The sequence below is a fragment of the Coturnix japonica genome, chromosome 6 (genome assembly GCF_054131305.1).
Source record: "Coturnix japonica strain WE chromosome 6, WE-NBRP24, whole genome shotgun sequence".
Lineage (NCBI taxonomy): Eukaryota > Metazoa > Chordata > Aves > Galliformes > Phasianidae > Coturnix > Coturnix japonica.
Window position 1 is genome coordinate 32,147,812 of NC_140668.1, and position 15,272 is coordinate 32,163,083.

The following is a 15,272-nucleotide window of genomic DNA, read 5'->3' on the forward strand; positions in this document are numbered from 1 at the left end:
GTTTTCTGGTATGAAACATCAATGAGTTTTCAGGCCATACAGATGCCTCTCCCTTGAATTAAATACTAAACAAAAATTACTGGTGAGGATACTGGTCAGTAATCTTGGTCAGATAGGAGATATGGATGAAGTGCAAAGACAGACAGTCTTTTGTTAGAGAGCACATGAAGATGAAGATAGCAGAAGTATTAAAAACGCAGGGGCAGTGGGATCTGCATCTGAAGGGCAGGACAGAGGAAGGAGAGATTGAGTTAAGCAGTAGGAGAATATCCAGGAGACACGCATTTAGAGAAAGGCCAATTGCATGGACGTGGGTATGTGTGTGTACATGGTCAGGTTTGTAACTGAGGGCCAAATTCACTAGAATAAGCACCATTTTTTCCTTGCTTTTAGTTAATACTCAAAAATTACAGAACCTGGAAAAAGGAAGCATAAACACTTGTTGATAATGTCAGTGATTTCCCTGTGCTCTGTTCTGGATTGTCTGATTTCTTCTCTTTTGAGAGAAGGACTCAACAGTAGAACAAGGGAACCTTTTCTCTTGGAAAAGTGAGTATGTCTCCCCAGAAAACACTTTAAATGGACAGAGGAAGACAGGAAAGAAGAAGAGCAGGATAGAAAGATGGAAAAAACTGCAGCAGAGAGATGAGTTTCTAAGGCAACCAAGAGTGGAACAGAAGAGATATTGAGAAGGATACAGGGAAATTTTTGCAAATCTTGTTACGATAAACAAGACGAACGCAGAACAAACAGAATTACACAGGTGATTTCTGTAGTATTTACCATAGCTCTTAAAATTAACAAACTAAGGCTGAAACCTCTGAGAGTATAATTTTTGCATTTTACATTTCCAGCCCCTGAAAAGAACACAGGTGCTGCCTATGACAGTTTTCATATTGTTCTTCAAATACATTTTTGTGTTAATAACTTCTATGGTCAGTCAGTCAATGCAGAAAAAAGTTCCCATCATTAGTTGCCAAGTAACCTCCACCAATTAAAATAACCATCCAATGCATTTAAAATGCATTTAATGCTAGAGTAATTAATGGGAGAACGCAATTAATACTTTCCAAGGAAACAGAGATGGAGACAAACCACTGGGCAACAACTAATCACATCTTCTCCATGATCCAGAAGCAGAGGATAGTGGAAACATTTTCCATTTCTCTGTTGGACAGTTGCCCAGAGAAGAGAGATACCCTGTGTTAAGGTAATTATTAAGCACGTTTTTCTTTGAGCATTTGAGGTAACTCCCTGAAAGCAAGGACCCAGGACTGAGATAATCAGACGTGTTGCCCCTAAAAAGCAGGTCCTGCCTCAACTCTGAACCAACTTGATTTAAGGCAGTCACAGAATTGAAAGTCTTTTGTGACATAACATCTAGCAGAACTGTCTGCAGAGGGACACCAATCTATTTACCTGAAACAACCAGTGCTGCGTCAGACCACAGCATGGCTGGGACACAGAGCAATGCAGAAAGCACTGCAAAATACATAACAAAAATCACAACCAAAAGACAAAAAAAAGAACACACCATCAGCAACAAAACAACTCATAGCTAAATACATTCTGCATGAAGGAGTTTCCTACGTCGATTCCAACTCAAACACTTCTGACTACCCTTTTCCCATCCTTTCTCATTTTTCTGAAGCTAAGAATACTATTGGATTCCAAATGGATCAAGATACAGGAAATATTTTCCTACCAATTGGTACCTGAATGTACTTGGGCTCCTTCAGGGGCTGGTATCCAAGTTTGACTTCTAAGTATCAGGAGACAAGATTACATTCCTTTGCTAAGACACATTCATGGTTCAGAGTGCAAGGTAAACCCAAACATCTCAAGCCAGCTGTTATCTCTACAATCTGCCTGTCTCTTTTTTAAAGCAAGTACCTCCCTTTTGGTGAGTTTCATATTCATAGATATTCCCAGGACTGCAGCAACAGACATACCTTACACAACTTGTAACTGTCCATCTTGATAGGTGTTAAAACTGAAGGCACAGAGCAAAGTGCAAGCTGTAGCTTTTCCTGAAGTCACAGAATGACTCAGGCAAAATTCTGCACTCTGGAGCAACGTTGCAAGTTAACTCAAACCACAGCCTTAGCTACCTATGCAGACACGGAGAGACTACTTCACAAATCCTTCAGTACTTTTTCCTAACTGAACTTACACCTCTCTAAAGTGCTTAAGTTTTTCCGTGAATCATTCCTCAAAATAACAGCCCAGCACACACAGCATCAGGAGCTACTGCCAGCTCCATTTATGGCTTGGAAACCACCAAACGTTCAGGTGGCCATGAATTCAATCTGAACATGGGGTCTGAGTTGAGGATGAGTAACAATCGCAGTTATGCAAGTTCGGGGCATCCAGCTCTCACGCTCCAGGCCGCAGGGGTCGGCAAGGAATGTTCCCACATGCACAGCACTGAATCATCTGCCAGCTTGTCTTCCCCTAAGAACCAGGTATTAACTAATGGCTCTGACAGGATTACAGACCAAAAATCCCAAAATTCCAGTCTGCGCTGGTCTGACAGTATGTGGTTAAAAACTGCAGAGGAAAACATGCAATGACGTGAACTACCCAGCAGACTTTCACTGCTCAGCTTTGTACCCCTCAAAGCAGTATTCATTAGCTTCTCTGCCTTCAGTGTTCTCGCTGTGTTCCTCAATGCTCAGAATAGTTGCACAAAATGGTGGTAGCCAGATGAACAGATACTGAGTCACCTAAAATTTAGCCACGAAGCACTAAGGAGTTAAAAGTCATCAACATGCACACACAAATTTGTACCACGATTACCAATCCCACAGTAAGTGGACAAAGTACAGACCTCAGAGTTGACACTGAATTTTATTTTACGTGAACAAGACTTTCACAGAGAATCTAACTGAAGGCTCTGAAGCAAACACTGGCAATGTGCAATTTGGATGCAATGACTCATGCTAGACTTAAAAATACATGGGGACGGAACAAATATGAACTGGAAACAAACCTTCCACCGGGATTTTTATTTCATTCTATTAAAAACACAGCACAGAATCTAACCACCAAAACTCATCAACTGCTGAAAAATATACGCTAAGGGGAAACATCCCCATAGGGAGACATCCCTTAGGATGCTCTGTGCCTTACTACCACCAAGGGCAAACAAAAGTTCAACTAGAGGCAGCAAACATGGAAAAGAACTTTTCCAGTGTCACAAGGAACTTGTACAAGTAGGGACACAACCAGCTTCCTATTAATAGACATTTACATAAGGCAGCACTCAGTGGCCTCAATAAGAAGGCAGCTGTTGCCTCTGAGACGTAATACAAGTCTACATTCAAGTTGCAAATACATCTATGAACGAATTCCCCTTTTACACCAGTTGGAGAGCAGCAGCTAATTCAAAACACCATATCATACCCCCAGGGCAACAATACCTACTGCTACAGTTATCCCTCTTGGGCCTTTTAGAACGAATGTGCTGACAGCTTTCACTGTGATCTCTAAGAGATGCTTGCACCAATGAGTTTTGTACAGTCTGGACAAAGGCTAGCACTGAGGCAGCAGCGGCACTGCCAGTAAGCAGCTGAACTGTGATAACTTTATGTTCCATCCCTTGAAATGAAATGGCTGTACGAAACCCCTGAGTACTCCAGACTAATCAATACCTACCAGGAAAGAAATGAGCTGCATACCTTCGGGATTATACAGTTTGCTTTAGGCTTCTGATTGATCTTGCAGTAATTTCCTGTGCCTTAACACCAGTGGCAAAAGTGCAAATTAAAGACGAATGGCATGCTCAAACATTTCCCTTCATCACAAACAGAATATGTCCCTGTTTTCCATGGCAAAATTCATCTCAGCTTTTAGAGCCTAGAGACTTCAAACCCCCCAGACTCTGCAAAGCTCATTCCCTACCACCACCTTCTACCACTCTGAAAGAAACAATGACCAAATTGATGTTTCTTCATAGTATAGATTTATTTTACTGAAATGCCTACAGCCGGTAGCACTGGAATAAAATATTCAGCCTGAAAAGATGCTGTGGATGCAAGTGGGACTTGAACACTACTGTGCCCCCTAAAGCCTGGAGGTGACAGGTAAGTTATTTTCTCCAAGAAGTATCAAACAGAGCCCATTAATTCCTCCAGCTTGCACTTACAGCGCACAAGATCTGGCATTATCGCAATTATCCTCCAAGAAATCCAGTCATAATCTGAGATACTACCAAACAATGAGGTTTCCAGGCATACATTTTTCAGCAAAATTTGCAACTGAACTCTTGCCAGAATGAAAAATCTTACACTTAACAGAAGGGACAGTATATGCTGTTGCCTAAAGTAATCTTTGTTATCTAAGATCCAGCAAAGCATGCTTACATATGAGTAACTGATGTGCTTAGACATAAGCATTTTGCTGAATCAAGGCCTAAAAGAGATTTCAATGGCATTACAGCTAATGGGGAATCTGAATCTACTGTTAAAAAGCATCCTAACAAACTTCCGTTGTTTTCTGTAAGAGACTGTGATGAAGATACATGTTAACTATCTGATCCCAGTGAAACCAGACAGCTTTAGCTTTTACATTACCTGAAAAGAATTACTTGACCTTTGAAAACTGCCTACCTGAGGAACATGGCACATCACAAAAGGCAATAGGTATTTACAAAGAGAAATAAAAACATAACTAAAAAAGCAAAGTTCTGAGATGCTGACATTGTTCAGGTGCAAATGTAAGACAAATACCCAAAACTAACTGATGCATTTTTGCCTCTTTATTGAGTTCATTTTCTAACAGAAATCTCTGCCTGCTGGATCATTGACTTTTTCATTTCATTCCTCCTCTCATCTCACTCACTAGCAACATTTCAAACAATTCTGAATCAATTTTATCAAGTCCTGCCCCAAAGTTCCTAGAAACAAGGAAGACAATGAAGAGATTCACCATGTAAGCATACTAACAAGAATGTCTACAGGAGACAAATCACTTCTTTCCTGTTTATCTACTGCATTTTTGAAGTATTTCCTAACCTTTCTGCATTCATGATCACAAGAGATAAGCACGAGGGCTTTCAGAAGAGTCCCAAGAGTCTCTGCATAACTGCTCACACTTCTGCTCCCCTGTCAAGAACACAGACTGTACTGACCAGGAGAAGCATTAAATCATGATATATGACCTAAAAAATGTCCTTAATTATTACCCAGGTACGTATGCATTAAAGCTTAACTTAAGACACTTTCCAAAGGGACATTTGGTCTTAATCTGCAAAATGAAGAACAGAGAACCTGCCACTTCTCTGCTGTTCTGTTCCACTGATTAATGATTTTCATCATATAAAGACTCTTTGATTCCCCATTTGAATTGTCTTGAGGTTTGTCTTGTGTTTGTATCTAGTATGTATGAAACCACTTTTTAATGTTAGTTCCTGGAAAAAGTTGATTACAAGCTCCAGCCAAGCCACAAACCCCTGCCCCCATTATTTCTGATACTCAAAATACATTGGGCTCTAGCGATTATTTTTTCTCTAGTCTTCCATCACCCACATAATTCTTTCCAGATTCTTTCCAGTTTCTCCTTACCTTTTTGAAGGTGCGCATCAAAACTAGAGCACAGAAGTTTCAACTGGGTCTCACCAATGATATGGTAAAATGAACTCCCTGTTCATAAACTCCAGCACTGTAAGCAGTTTGCGCTCAGTTGCTTGTACAAGTTATATGATAAAACTGTTTAAGCAGCACACTCCAGAATGCAACTCCCACAGATCTGACCTGCATGCTTCATTCCTAAGGTCTGGATTTAGTGCATGTGATGCCCCAAATCAAGTGAGCATCTGAAAATATAATGCAACATCCTCTCTTCAACTGTGTTCATTTTGATACTATTTAGAGGCTGAATTGAGAGGAAAAGCTCTGCTTTTGTCTCATGTTTGCAGGCAACTGAATATAAATTTTGATGAAGTATTTCACCTGCACTTAGACCTGCTGCTGCATTAACAGTACAGACACTTTTTCAGTACCTAACATCAGAAAGGCCCAGACTGCTCCCCTTTTCAGTAGCTTGTATCACAGGCTGCAGGCAAAATCACACCCAAACATTTCTTGCTCACAAAGTATCCTAGCAGATGACATCTGGGCTCTCCAGCCCACTAACAGTACCAGCAAGAAGCTCAGTTGGCAACTGTTTTCTCACACATATGGGCATGACTGACTCATGGAAAGTTGTCGGAATCATTAAATTCTACAGCACAGTAGGGCGAGGCAGAATCATTCTCTGCAAGAACATGTCTCAAATCGCCCTCTGCTAGATGTACACCAGCCACACGCACCTCATCAGAATAGTCACAAAAGCTTTTGAGCTGGAACTCACCCATTAGATTAGGTTAATGCTGGCGATGAGTAAGAAGATATTATCCATTATCATATTTTGTAATCCCCTGGTCAGTGGGATGCTAGAGCTCCTCATGTAGGGAACCTGCTTCGGCAGAGGTGTTGCACTCGATCTCTGGAGGTCCCTTCCAACCCCTATGATTCCATGATTCATTAACTCTGGGAGCCAACAAGATAGCTACTTCTTCACTGTCAGACTTGAACAAAGTCACGAGCAACCCCTGGACCTTTGAGACAAGTTGATTCTAGAGCCAGATAATGGTCCAGAGTGATTTAGAAAGGTCACTGAATTCTACATTCAGGTTGGAGGTTTCATTAAACAAATATTTACTTATCTGTACAAATCTCAGGAAAAAAGTCAACATTTCTCCTTTCAGAAGTAAACTTCACAATGGAATGATTTTTTCATTATAAACTATCTTGGTTCTACACCAATAATCCTTTACTCTCTTTCTCTAATCCTTAAATATTATTTTAATAAACAAGTTACACTCAGCATATTCTGTTTGATCTTTTGCTGTATATGCGTGTCACAATAAGATATTGATCTAGATATCGAATATTAGGAACATTAAAAACAAACAAACAAACAAAAAAAACACATGGATATATCAAGGAAAACTACCTTACTCCAGAAAATAAGCTCTCCTCCTTCCCTTGAACTTGGTAGGAATTTGTGAACACACAGCAGTTTCAAACAAAACACCAAGGAATCTTCCATCTAAAGTGCTTCACTCAGAGGGCAATGAGGCACTGGCTGCCAGTGGATGCCCTGTCCCTGAAGGCTTCCAATGCCAGGCTGGATAAGACCATGGGCAGCCTGATCTAATGGGTGGCAAACCTGCCCATGGCAGGGCACTGGCACCAGATGAGCTTTAACAGCACTTCCAACCCAAGCCACTATATGATTCCATAATGCCTCACTTCAAACAAACACAGCTGAAAGTGCTGCCCTGAATTTTCCGAAGCCTGTTATCCCTGGCGAAGCTATGACTCCCCAAAATGAAATACTAAGTGAATCACTTTTACACGCGTTAGATTTAAAGAGAAAGCTAAAGAAGTTCTAAGAGTAGTAAGCAGATTTACATACAGTTCTCCTTTACAAAAGAGAAATATTGTGTAAGGTGTATCAACTTGTGATTTCTATTTGTTTTTTTATCACATTCAAACAAAAAATTGAGCACTACAAAAGCAGAGAAACTATTAATATATAGATATATATACATATATGCTTGATTGGAGTTGCATTTACAAATAGCGAGGCAAAATGGCTTTGGCTACACACATTTTATCTTTCTTTTTCCCCCCTGTTAAAATGCTAAATATACATTACAGTTTCATAAACAAGTGATTTAAAGCTCATAGTGCTTATAAATGCCAAGCCAAAGCCATTTTGTAAATGTAACCTTTAAAACAACCAAATACTACTTTTGGGGGCTGCTGTTTAAGAATAACACCATTGAACACTCGCATACTGCAAATTAAAAAAAACCAAAGTTCTGAAGCTAGAATCTCACACAGGAATTTTGCCTCAGGAAATGAGCAAGATGAGGTCTCACTTTGCACACTGGTTGCTACAGGAACATGTATTACAAAAGGAAGCCGCTTAGGCTGCAGCAGATCTGACTTACCACAAGAGCAACACGTGAAGCAGTTGGTATGATAGAGGTTACCCATTGCTTGGCAAGCCTGGCTCGCTCCATACACACCTTTTCCACATTTTATACAAATACCTACAAAGAAGAAACAGAACAAATGTTAGAATTCTTTTCAGATCCTCAAGTTAGCTCTGGGCCATTGAACCATAGCACTCACAGTACCCCCAAATCAATGAGCTCCTCCACATCATTTGACTCAGGTAAGCAAGTTAGCAGCAGACAGTTTGCATGAAATAAATACATTGTAATTAACCCAAAATAAGCGGGCTGGAGCAGGCCTCTGCTGGCAATTCAACACGTGGAGACTGAGGTTAGCTAAAGATAGAAAATATACTGAAGAAACAATCTAGTAACACCTTGACCATTTTACCTTCAGTAATTATGAATGACAACGATCTGGTCTAAAATGAAATATTTTCTCTTTTCCTCTCTCCAGGAGCACAAACAATACACCAGTAATGCTGGTCCAGGTGGAAGCCAGCACAGGGAAACAGGAATTGTTTGTTGCATTTAATAATTGCTTAACCGTCCACAATTAGTAATATGCAACCTAAAACATAACCTGGGAGCTTACAAAACAGAAGAGCAAAGCTTACACCTTTCTCGTGGTCTAAGGGCAAAAACTCTGGCTAGCAGTTTTGTAGTGGGAGCAGAAATTCACCTTCAGTGCCTAATGCCTGCTCTTGGTGAAGTGGGGGATGTTTCTCGTATATGGTCTGTATAAGATGAAAGTACAAAGAAGCACAGAGCTGGCAAACTGAGCTGTCGAACTCATACAGGACAGGGTCATTGTGAAGCGGAAATGAAGCGCTCACAAATCTGAATCCTCCTTCCACATATTCAAGTGAATTGATTAAGTTCATCTGAGATAATCAATGGTCTCTCACTGGAGCTGTACAGTGCATCTCAACATTCTGAATTTGGAAACACTACAGTAGAAGATAGAAACTGAGTCTTCCACCTCGCATAACTTTATAAGGAAGTTGTGATCCATGGGTTGATTGAGGCCCTGTTTCAAATGCATGCACAAGCTCAGCATTACCAGCATCAACAAAACTGCTAATGTACTTGAAAGTCCAGGAACTCCAGAACTACAAAACTGAGCTTTAATCACCCAGATTTTTTTTCCCTGTTATGCTATGAGCATTTTATTTATACACATACATGCATATATATATATGCAAGCTGCTTACAGAAAATTAGTATATTATGAATTAGTAGAAACTTACATAGCAGGAAAAAAAAAAAAAAAAAAAGGCTAACAAATCACTTGGTGTCTCAGTTCCCAATCCACATCCAGCATATGAACTGGAAAGGAAAGAAAATGCCATCTGTCTCTGGCAGATAGCAGTAAGGAGATGAGCAATGCTGGCAGAAGAGCAGGACCCATCAATACAGCAGAGATTTAACCAGATTGCTCAGTAAAGAAACAGTCAGACAATGCAACAGCCCAGAAATATCTCTGTCCCTTAAGTTACTCAAGACTTATTTTAAACTCCATTTCTGAAACTGAACTGTGCATCTGTATGGACTGTGTAGACTGTGTGGACAAAAAAGAGAAAAAAGCAACTTCCTACACTACTAATCCAAGTACTAAAACCTTCCATAAGTTATGGGTTTTTCTTGGTGTTTTTATACATTTAACTACCTTTTCAAATCATGAAAAGAGATCAGCTTTTCATTCATCTTGTTCAATAATGTTGTAATTTTGAAATACAAGAATATCTGTCAATTAAGTGAAATTATAACCTTAAAGAAACCAGCAAATCTATTAGCAGTAGTTTTTAGTTAAATTTTTTTTTTTAAATTAAAAAAAAAACAACAACAACAACAAAAACTCCCGAACTTGAGTTCTGTTTCAGTGAAACAGGAACTACAGCTTTAGTAATATTAGATTCGTGTCCTTAGCTAACACCAAACCAGCTGCTAGCTATATCCATCAGTTCACTATATCGCTGATCATCCCTCAGACAAGCTTAGTTCAGATACAGAAAATGGAAACTTAGGCATATCTGTTGCCTTATCCAAGGCTGTTACATCTATTTATTTATGCAAAGACAAAGGTTATGAAAAAGGTCTGCTATTAGCCACGGGTTAATGGTTAATTGCTGATAAAAGACCACTATTGATTTTTGCAGACACTGATCAGAAAGGGTCTGTCAGCCAGCAGCTGCAGGACGAACTAGCAACAACAGCACTGCAACCAACAGCAGCCAGAGCAACTCCCAAACCTGCTCATCTCGCCACAGCCCTGAAATACCTGCCATCCCTCCTGGCCTTTGGGGCTGCACACACAGCAAAGAAATCAACTGTCTCAGAAATCAGACATCTTTCATCTTCAGCAGAAGGTTGTTGTACCATATTTCAGTTTAACTCCAGGTAGAGGAGCCAGAAGAGAGACCAATGAGAGCCTCCCCACTGCACTCTTCTTTCCCATCTCTACGCCAGCTGTGTACCTGAGATGGATGGCTAACACTAGCCTGGCTGTGAGGTCACACATTCACCTTTTCCTATTTATGCTTTCCTGTTTATCCAAAGAATAACAGAAATCCAGCCTGTGGAGCTGATGTTACTGTCAGTGAGCTCTCATCCTCTACTACAGCCTTGAACTGCTCAGATAAATGAAGGTACTGCCTAATTTATTTGCCATTGCTCCAGTGATCCATTAGAAGCAAAAGGAGGATTTATTGTGGATGTTAATATTAGTCTCTGCAGCAAGTGATTCGTTAAGAGCAGCTGTCACTTTGTTAACTTACATTCTCTGAAAGAGCAGTCATTAGCTCCAGGAATAAATGACCACAGAGACCATCAGCATGCTAAAAAGGCATATGTATAATTCCAAAAGTATATTTTGGAAAGTATATATGCAGCTGTGGTGTGAGCATAGTGTGAGCTCATAACTGCCTTGGAAAAGCACTGATCACATGGTTGTTCAGGTCTGGTTTTCCACCAGTTACAGACTGCACACTGCAAGCTTGTGTAAGCCTTGACATAACGGCTACATCACTTTTTCTTTTTCCAGATTTAATTCCAAAACTTGTTAAATTGCCAATGAAGAACACTCTGTTACACAGCAAGCACATCTCATTTCTGATCCCTCACTTATGTGACTTCAGGTCAACTGTTTCAGCAGTCCCTCCCAGCACCTCTGCATTAAGCTTCCAACTGTACATCCAGCTTCAACACATTAATGTCTGCATTTTCACCCAGGTCCAATGCTCTCCTATAGAGCTGGTCTCTCTCTTCAGCTAGGAAAAGATGTTACCAGATGTTGCATATAGGCTCAAAGTCTGCATAACAAGTCTCCCTCAGCAGTAGTATGACACCGTATCCTTCCTTAGCTGAGGTAAAACAATGTCTGCATCTTTACACGGTATTTAATAGAACTAGGGGGAGAAACCACTGAACAAACGTGCTCTGTGGGCCTCAGCTGAAGTCCATCATTAATAGCAATGCTGGAAAGAGAATGAGCTCCCAAGAGGCTGCCATAGTTAGGCACCGCATGCTGCCAGCACTCCCCCACACTTTAACCAGTCCACTTCATCCAGCTTGACTGCATCAGTCAGAATGGCATCTCATGGTGCAGCCAGGGCGAGCTCCAGCACTGCACAGCAACAGAGCAGTCAGAAAAGCAATGCTCCCTGGCTAATATGTGCATTAGTAAAATCCTGGTACAAATATCACAAGAAAACAGAAAAACTGTTATCAGCCTAGATATCTATTTTCTATCACAGCCTAATTTAGGTTTAGATCCAAGAAATCAAAGCACGCAGTGTAACAAAGGTATCAGCAGCTACCTAGATAAGACCTTCAAGCTATGCAGTGAAACTTGCTGCATCACACATCTGAGAGTTTTCTGCACTAGTCTATGTGTTAGAGTAAGGACAGTCTGGGTCCTGTACATCCAGTTCTGGGATGATCTCTCTCCTGACAAGCCTGTGTCTTTCTGACCACGCAAGTGCAGACAGCGGACTGGTACTTCATCCAGATTTCACCAGTTACCCAGAATTGGGAAAGAGGTGATAGTCAGAGATTAAATGCAGTTTGTATAACAGCAGACGTATGACCTTTTGTCCAGGCCTTATCCTCAGGCACAAGTGGAAATCAGCCTGCACCTAATTCTATCCTCACTTATCCTGAAGTCAATGGTTTAGCACAAATACAAGAAAAATGGTACCATATGGCCTCAACTTCAGCAAGAGCAGCTGTATGAGTCAGAATGAGAATCTGTCTATTGCACTCCTTGACAGCATGCCACAACACAGGGATGAGCTGCAGCTTTACTGTCTTACAGTCACACTGTATCTCCTGGATAACTGCTACATGCTGCCTACAGTAGGAGACAACCATGCCCTGTCGTCAAGAGTTATGGTAAAGCTAAAATTAACAACTACCACATGGCACAGATGAATCCCTCCCTGCCTCAGCAGTTCTGTTCACACTGCAGTGCTGGGAAGAGAGGGTGAGTGCATTTTACCCTCAGGCTACTGCAAAATCTCATTTTCTTTTCACAGGGAAAGAAAGACCATCCCCAGAAACCTCAATAACAAGCTTTCCACACCCCTTTGGCACACTCAGGTGCAGGGAATGAAAACTTGCAGGCATGAAGCAAGAATTATAAAGGAGAAAGAAACTTTAACTCAGAGAAGGCAAAGTGCAGTACAAGGAGCTAACTGTGAAAGCACAAGGACTGCAGATGGGCTATGCCTCCACGGACAGCCCATGCCACTGCAGGCATTCCTTCAGTGACAGGCCTACAGCCCCTCACAGTTAAGCAAGCTTTAAATACGGTGGTGTTACCACCTTTAAAAAATATTCCGCTGGGAAGCTGGGTAAATAGGGAAGCAGCAAAGCTGCACCTGCCTGAGCTGACAGCAGCTACTGTACTGACATCCTGTTCTGCAGCAGCTCCGGATGCTGTGACTTCAGGAGAGAAAAATGCTCCCCTCCTTCCAATAAACAGAGGAGAAGCGATGTTCTGATGTACACGTCATCAGCAAGAGACTGCTAGTAAAAAGCAAGGCACCTACAAAGGACAAAGGGGCAGAGCCTCCTCCCAGCAGCCAGGGAGGGAACCCCTCTCAGGCCTTGCCACTATTGGCAGCTCACAATGAATTTGTCACCTGATGGATGCCCAGCAATTTTTCCAAGACTTCAGTACCCAACATAAAATGAAATCTTATACGTGCAAGTATATAAGAAAAATATACTCTAGATGCTCTGAGCAGCAACATAACAATTGCACTGAGAGTTGGCTGTTGCATTTTTGTGATAGGTATAATGAGGGGATCAGCTGGGTACATTGCTTACACCGCTCCCACTCCCACTGGGAAGATAAAAAGACATCACAACTTTAAGATGAAAAATGACAGATTAAGAGATGCAGACATACTCCAGTAAACAATTTACACTCCCTCCCAAGACACAACCCATAACACAGACATGATCCTCATAGCTGGGGGGGACTTGGACGTACCCAGTGACACTGCTCTGGTTCACATGTACCCCACACAAAGTAGGAATAAGCTTAAACTGTGGGAAAGATAGGTACATCACCTATGTCTTAAGCAAACAAGAAATGTCTTAAGCAAAGCAGGACCAGAAAACATTTCAGCATTACTATTAAATTTTTCTGACACATCACCCTGGCTTTCCTCCTCCTGGAAAAACTAAAAATGACATCAATACACCACTTGGGCTCTTGAGAAACTTGTCTGCCAACATGAAAATATCTCCATTGTTTCAGTGCCTGCATACTGGAGGAGGCATTATCACTCAGTTAGCCTATAGGTTTGGAGCAGGAGGCATGCATGCTTGGAACTTACTCGGAGAACAGAAATTAGGCATGAATTTATGCAGTAAAGCTCACGTTCACTGAAAGTTTTGCAGAAGCAAGCTGTATGCTCATACATTAATCCTGAAAAAAAAAAAAATTAAAAAAAAAAATTCAACCATCTCCACTCTATCTATTGCTAAACAAAATCATGGCTTGCATTGGACAAAGCTGCTAGAAAAGGATAAAGTCAGTTCCAGTCATGGCACTGCTGGTCAGGACACTGGAGCTGAGCTTTATCAGCCTGAAGGAATCTGTGCTGCCAGCGAGCAGGTCAGCAGGGTCTGGCATCTGCCTATTCTGACTTGCTTAGTTAATACATGGGTTGTTTTGTTGGAAGCTTTCCAAAGTTTCAAATGTAGTGCGAGACAACGGGTATGAGTTTGAATAGACAGAAAGCTGTAGAAATGACTCTGATACCGCTTTCTCCTACTGTATTTTAGCAGCTAAAAACTCAACAAACATCTGTGCTGGTGAATTAAACCCTGGCAACTCTGGGTCAGCATCACAGAGTGGGTAAAGTAATGGGAGCCAGTATCAGCTCTGATTAGCAGCTGCTGGAAACTGGAAAGCTTTTGTTACTCTTAAAGTAGATCCACCCAATCACACACTGAAAGCCTGAAGCTAGAACAGAAAATGCTTATTGCTCCATACAGTATGTGAAATTACTGCTCTGAACCATGAAATTACTGACACTATCTGCACAGAGTTCATCCCGCCTTGGCTACAGCCAGCGTGCCTCTGCATAACTTTCTTTTGTGTGGATATCTAACTCTGCCACAGAGCCTCACAACAGCACAAAGCTTATCACAGAGCTATTGTTCTTCACAATATTTTAGTTACACTGACACTTGGTTTACAAATATTCGTTTATTTCTCTGCTTCTTGATTTAGTGCTCGGCAGTTCCAGGATGATTTATACTTCTCACTTGGCATTTATAGAAAGATCTTTTGCTGCTGAGGCAATGAACTGGAAGACTGAACAGTTCTTGTGGGCTTCTCTATCGTCTTTGCTGCTTTGGGTCGCTTTGTTTGCAGCTCAGAGCTCAGCTGACTGCTCAAGCTTCATGACTAAGTTGACAATCACAGCTAGAAGCACAAGAGGACTTACAAATAACTTCAGCAATTGACTTGTTGGCCAAAATAAATAAATAAATCTCCAAAGCAACTCTTTATTACTGAAATTATTAAAAGAAGGAAACACACTAGGTTAGTAATTCTCAGTGAGAATGAGTGACTTCTGGAGGGAAAAACAAGTCAATAAAAATCCATCCACATCCTACCCACCCTCCACTGCAGAACATCAGCAATATCTTGCTGTGGGCACACATCCTTGCAGTTGCATTTACAATAACTATGTAGACACCAAATTACACCCACCTCCAGCTGTTCGTCCCCACCCTTTGACCA

General features: G+C 41.2%; 1 protein-coding gene across 2 annotated transcripts in view; it reads right to left on the reverse strand.

The window, feature by feature from the left end:
• The window catches only part of WTIP (WT1 interacting protein), a 65,411-nt gene that overhangs the window by 34,852 nt on the left and 15,287 nt on the right, over positions 1 to 15,272 (reverse strand). For both annotated transcript variants that reach the window (XR_014947549.1, XM_015873986.3), the window contains exon 2: positions 8,003 to 8,104. Coding sequence is in view for 1 of the 2 variants with exons in the window: in XM_015873986.3 (XP_015729472.1) it covers positions 8,003 to 8,104 (102 nt within the window). In the remaining variant the exon portion in view is untranslated. The remainder of the gene's footprint in view (positions 1 to 8,002; positions 8,105 to 15,272) is intronic.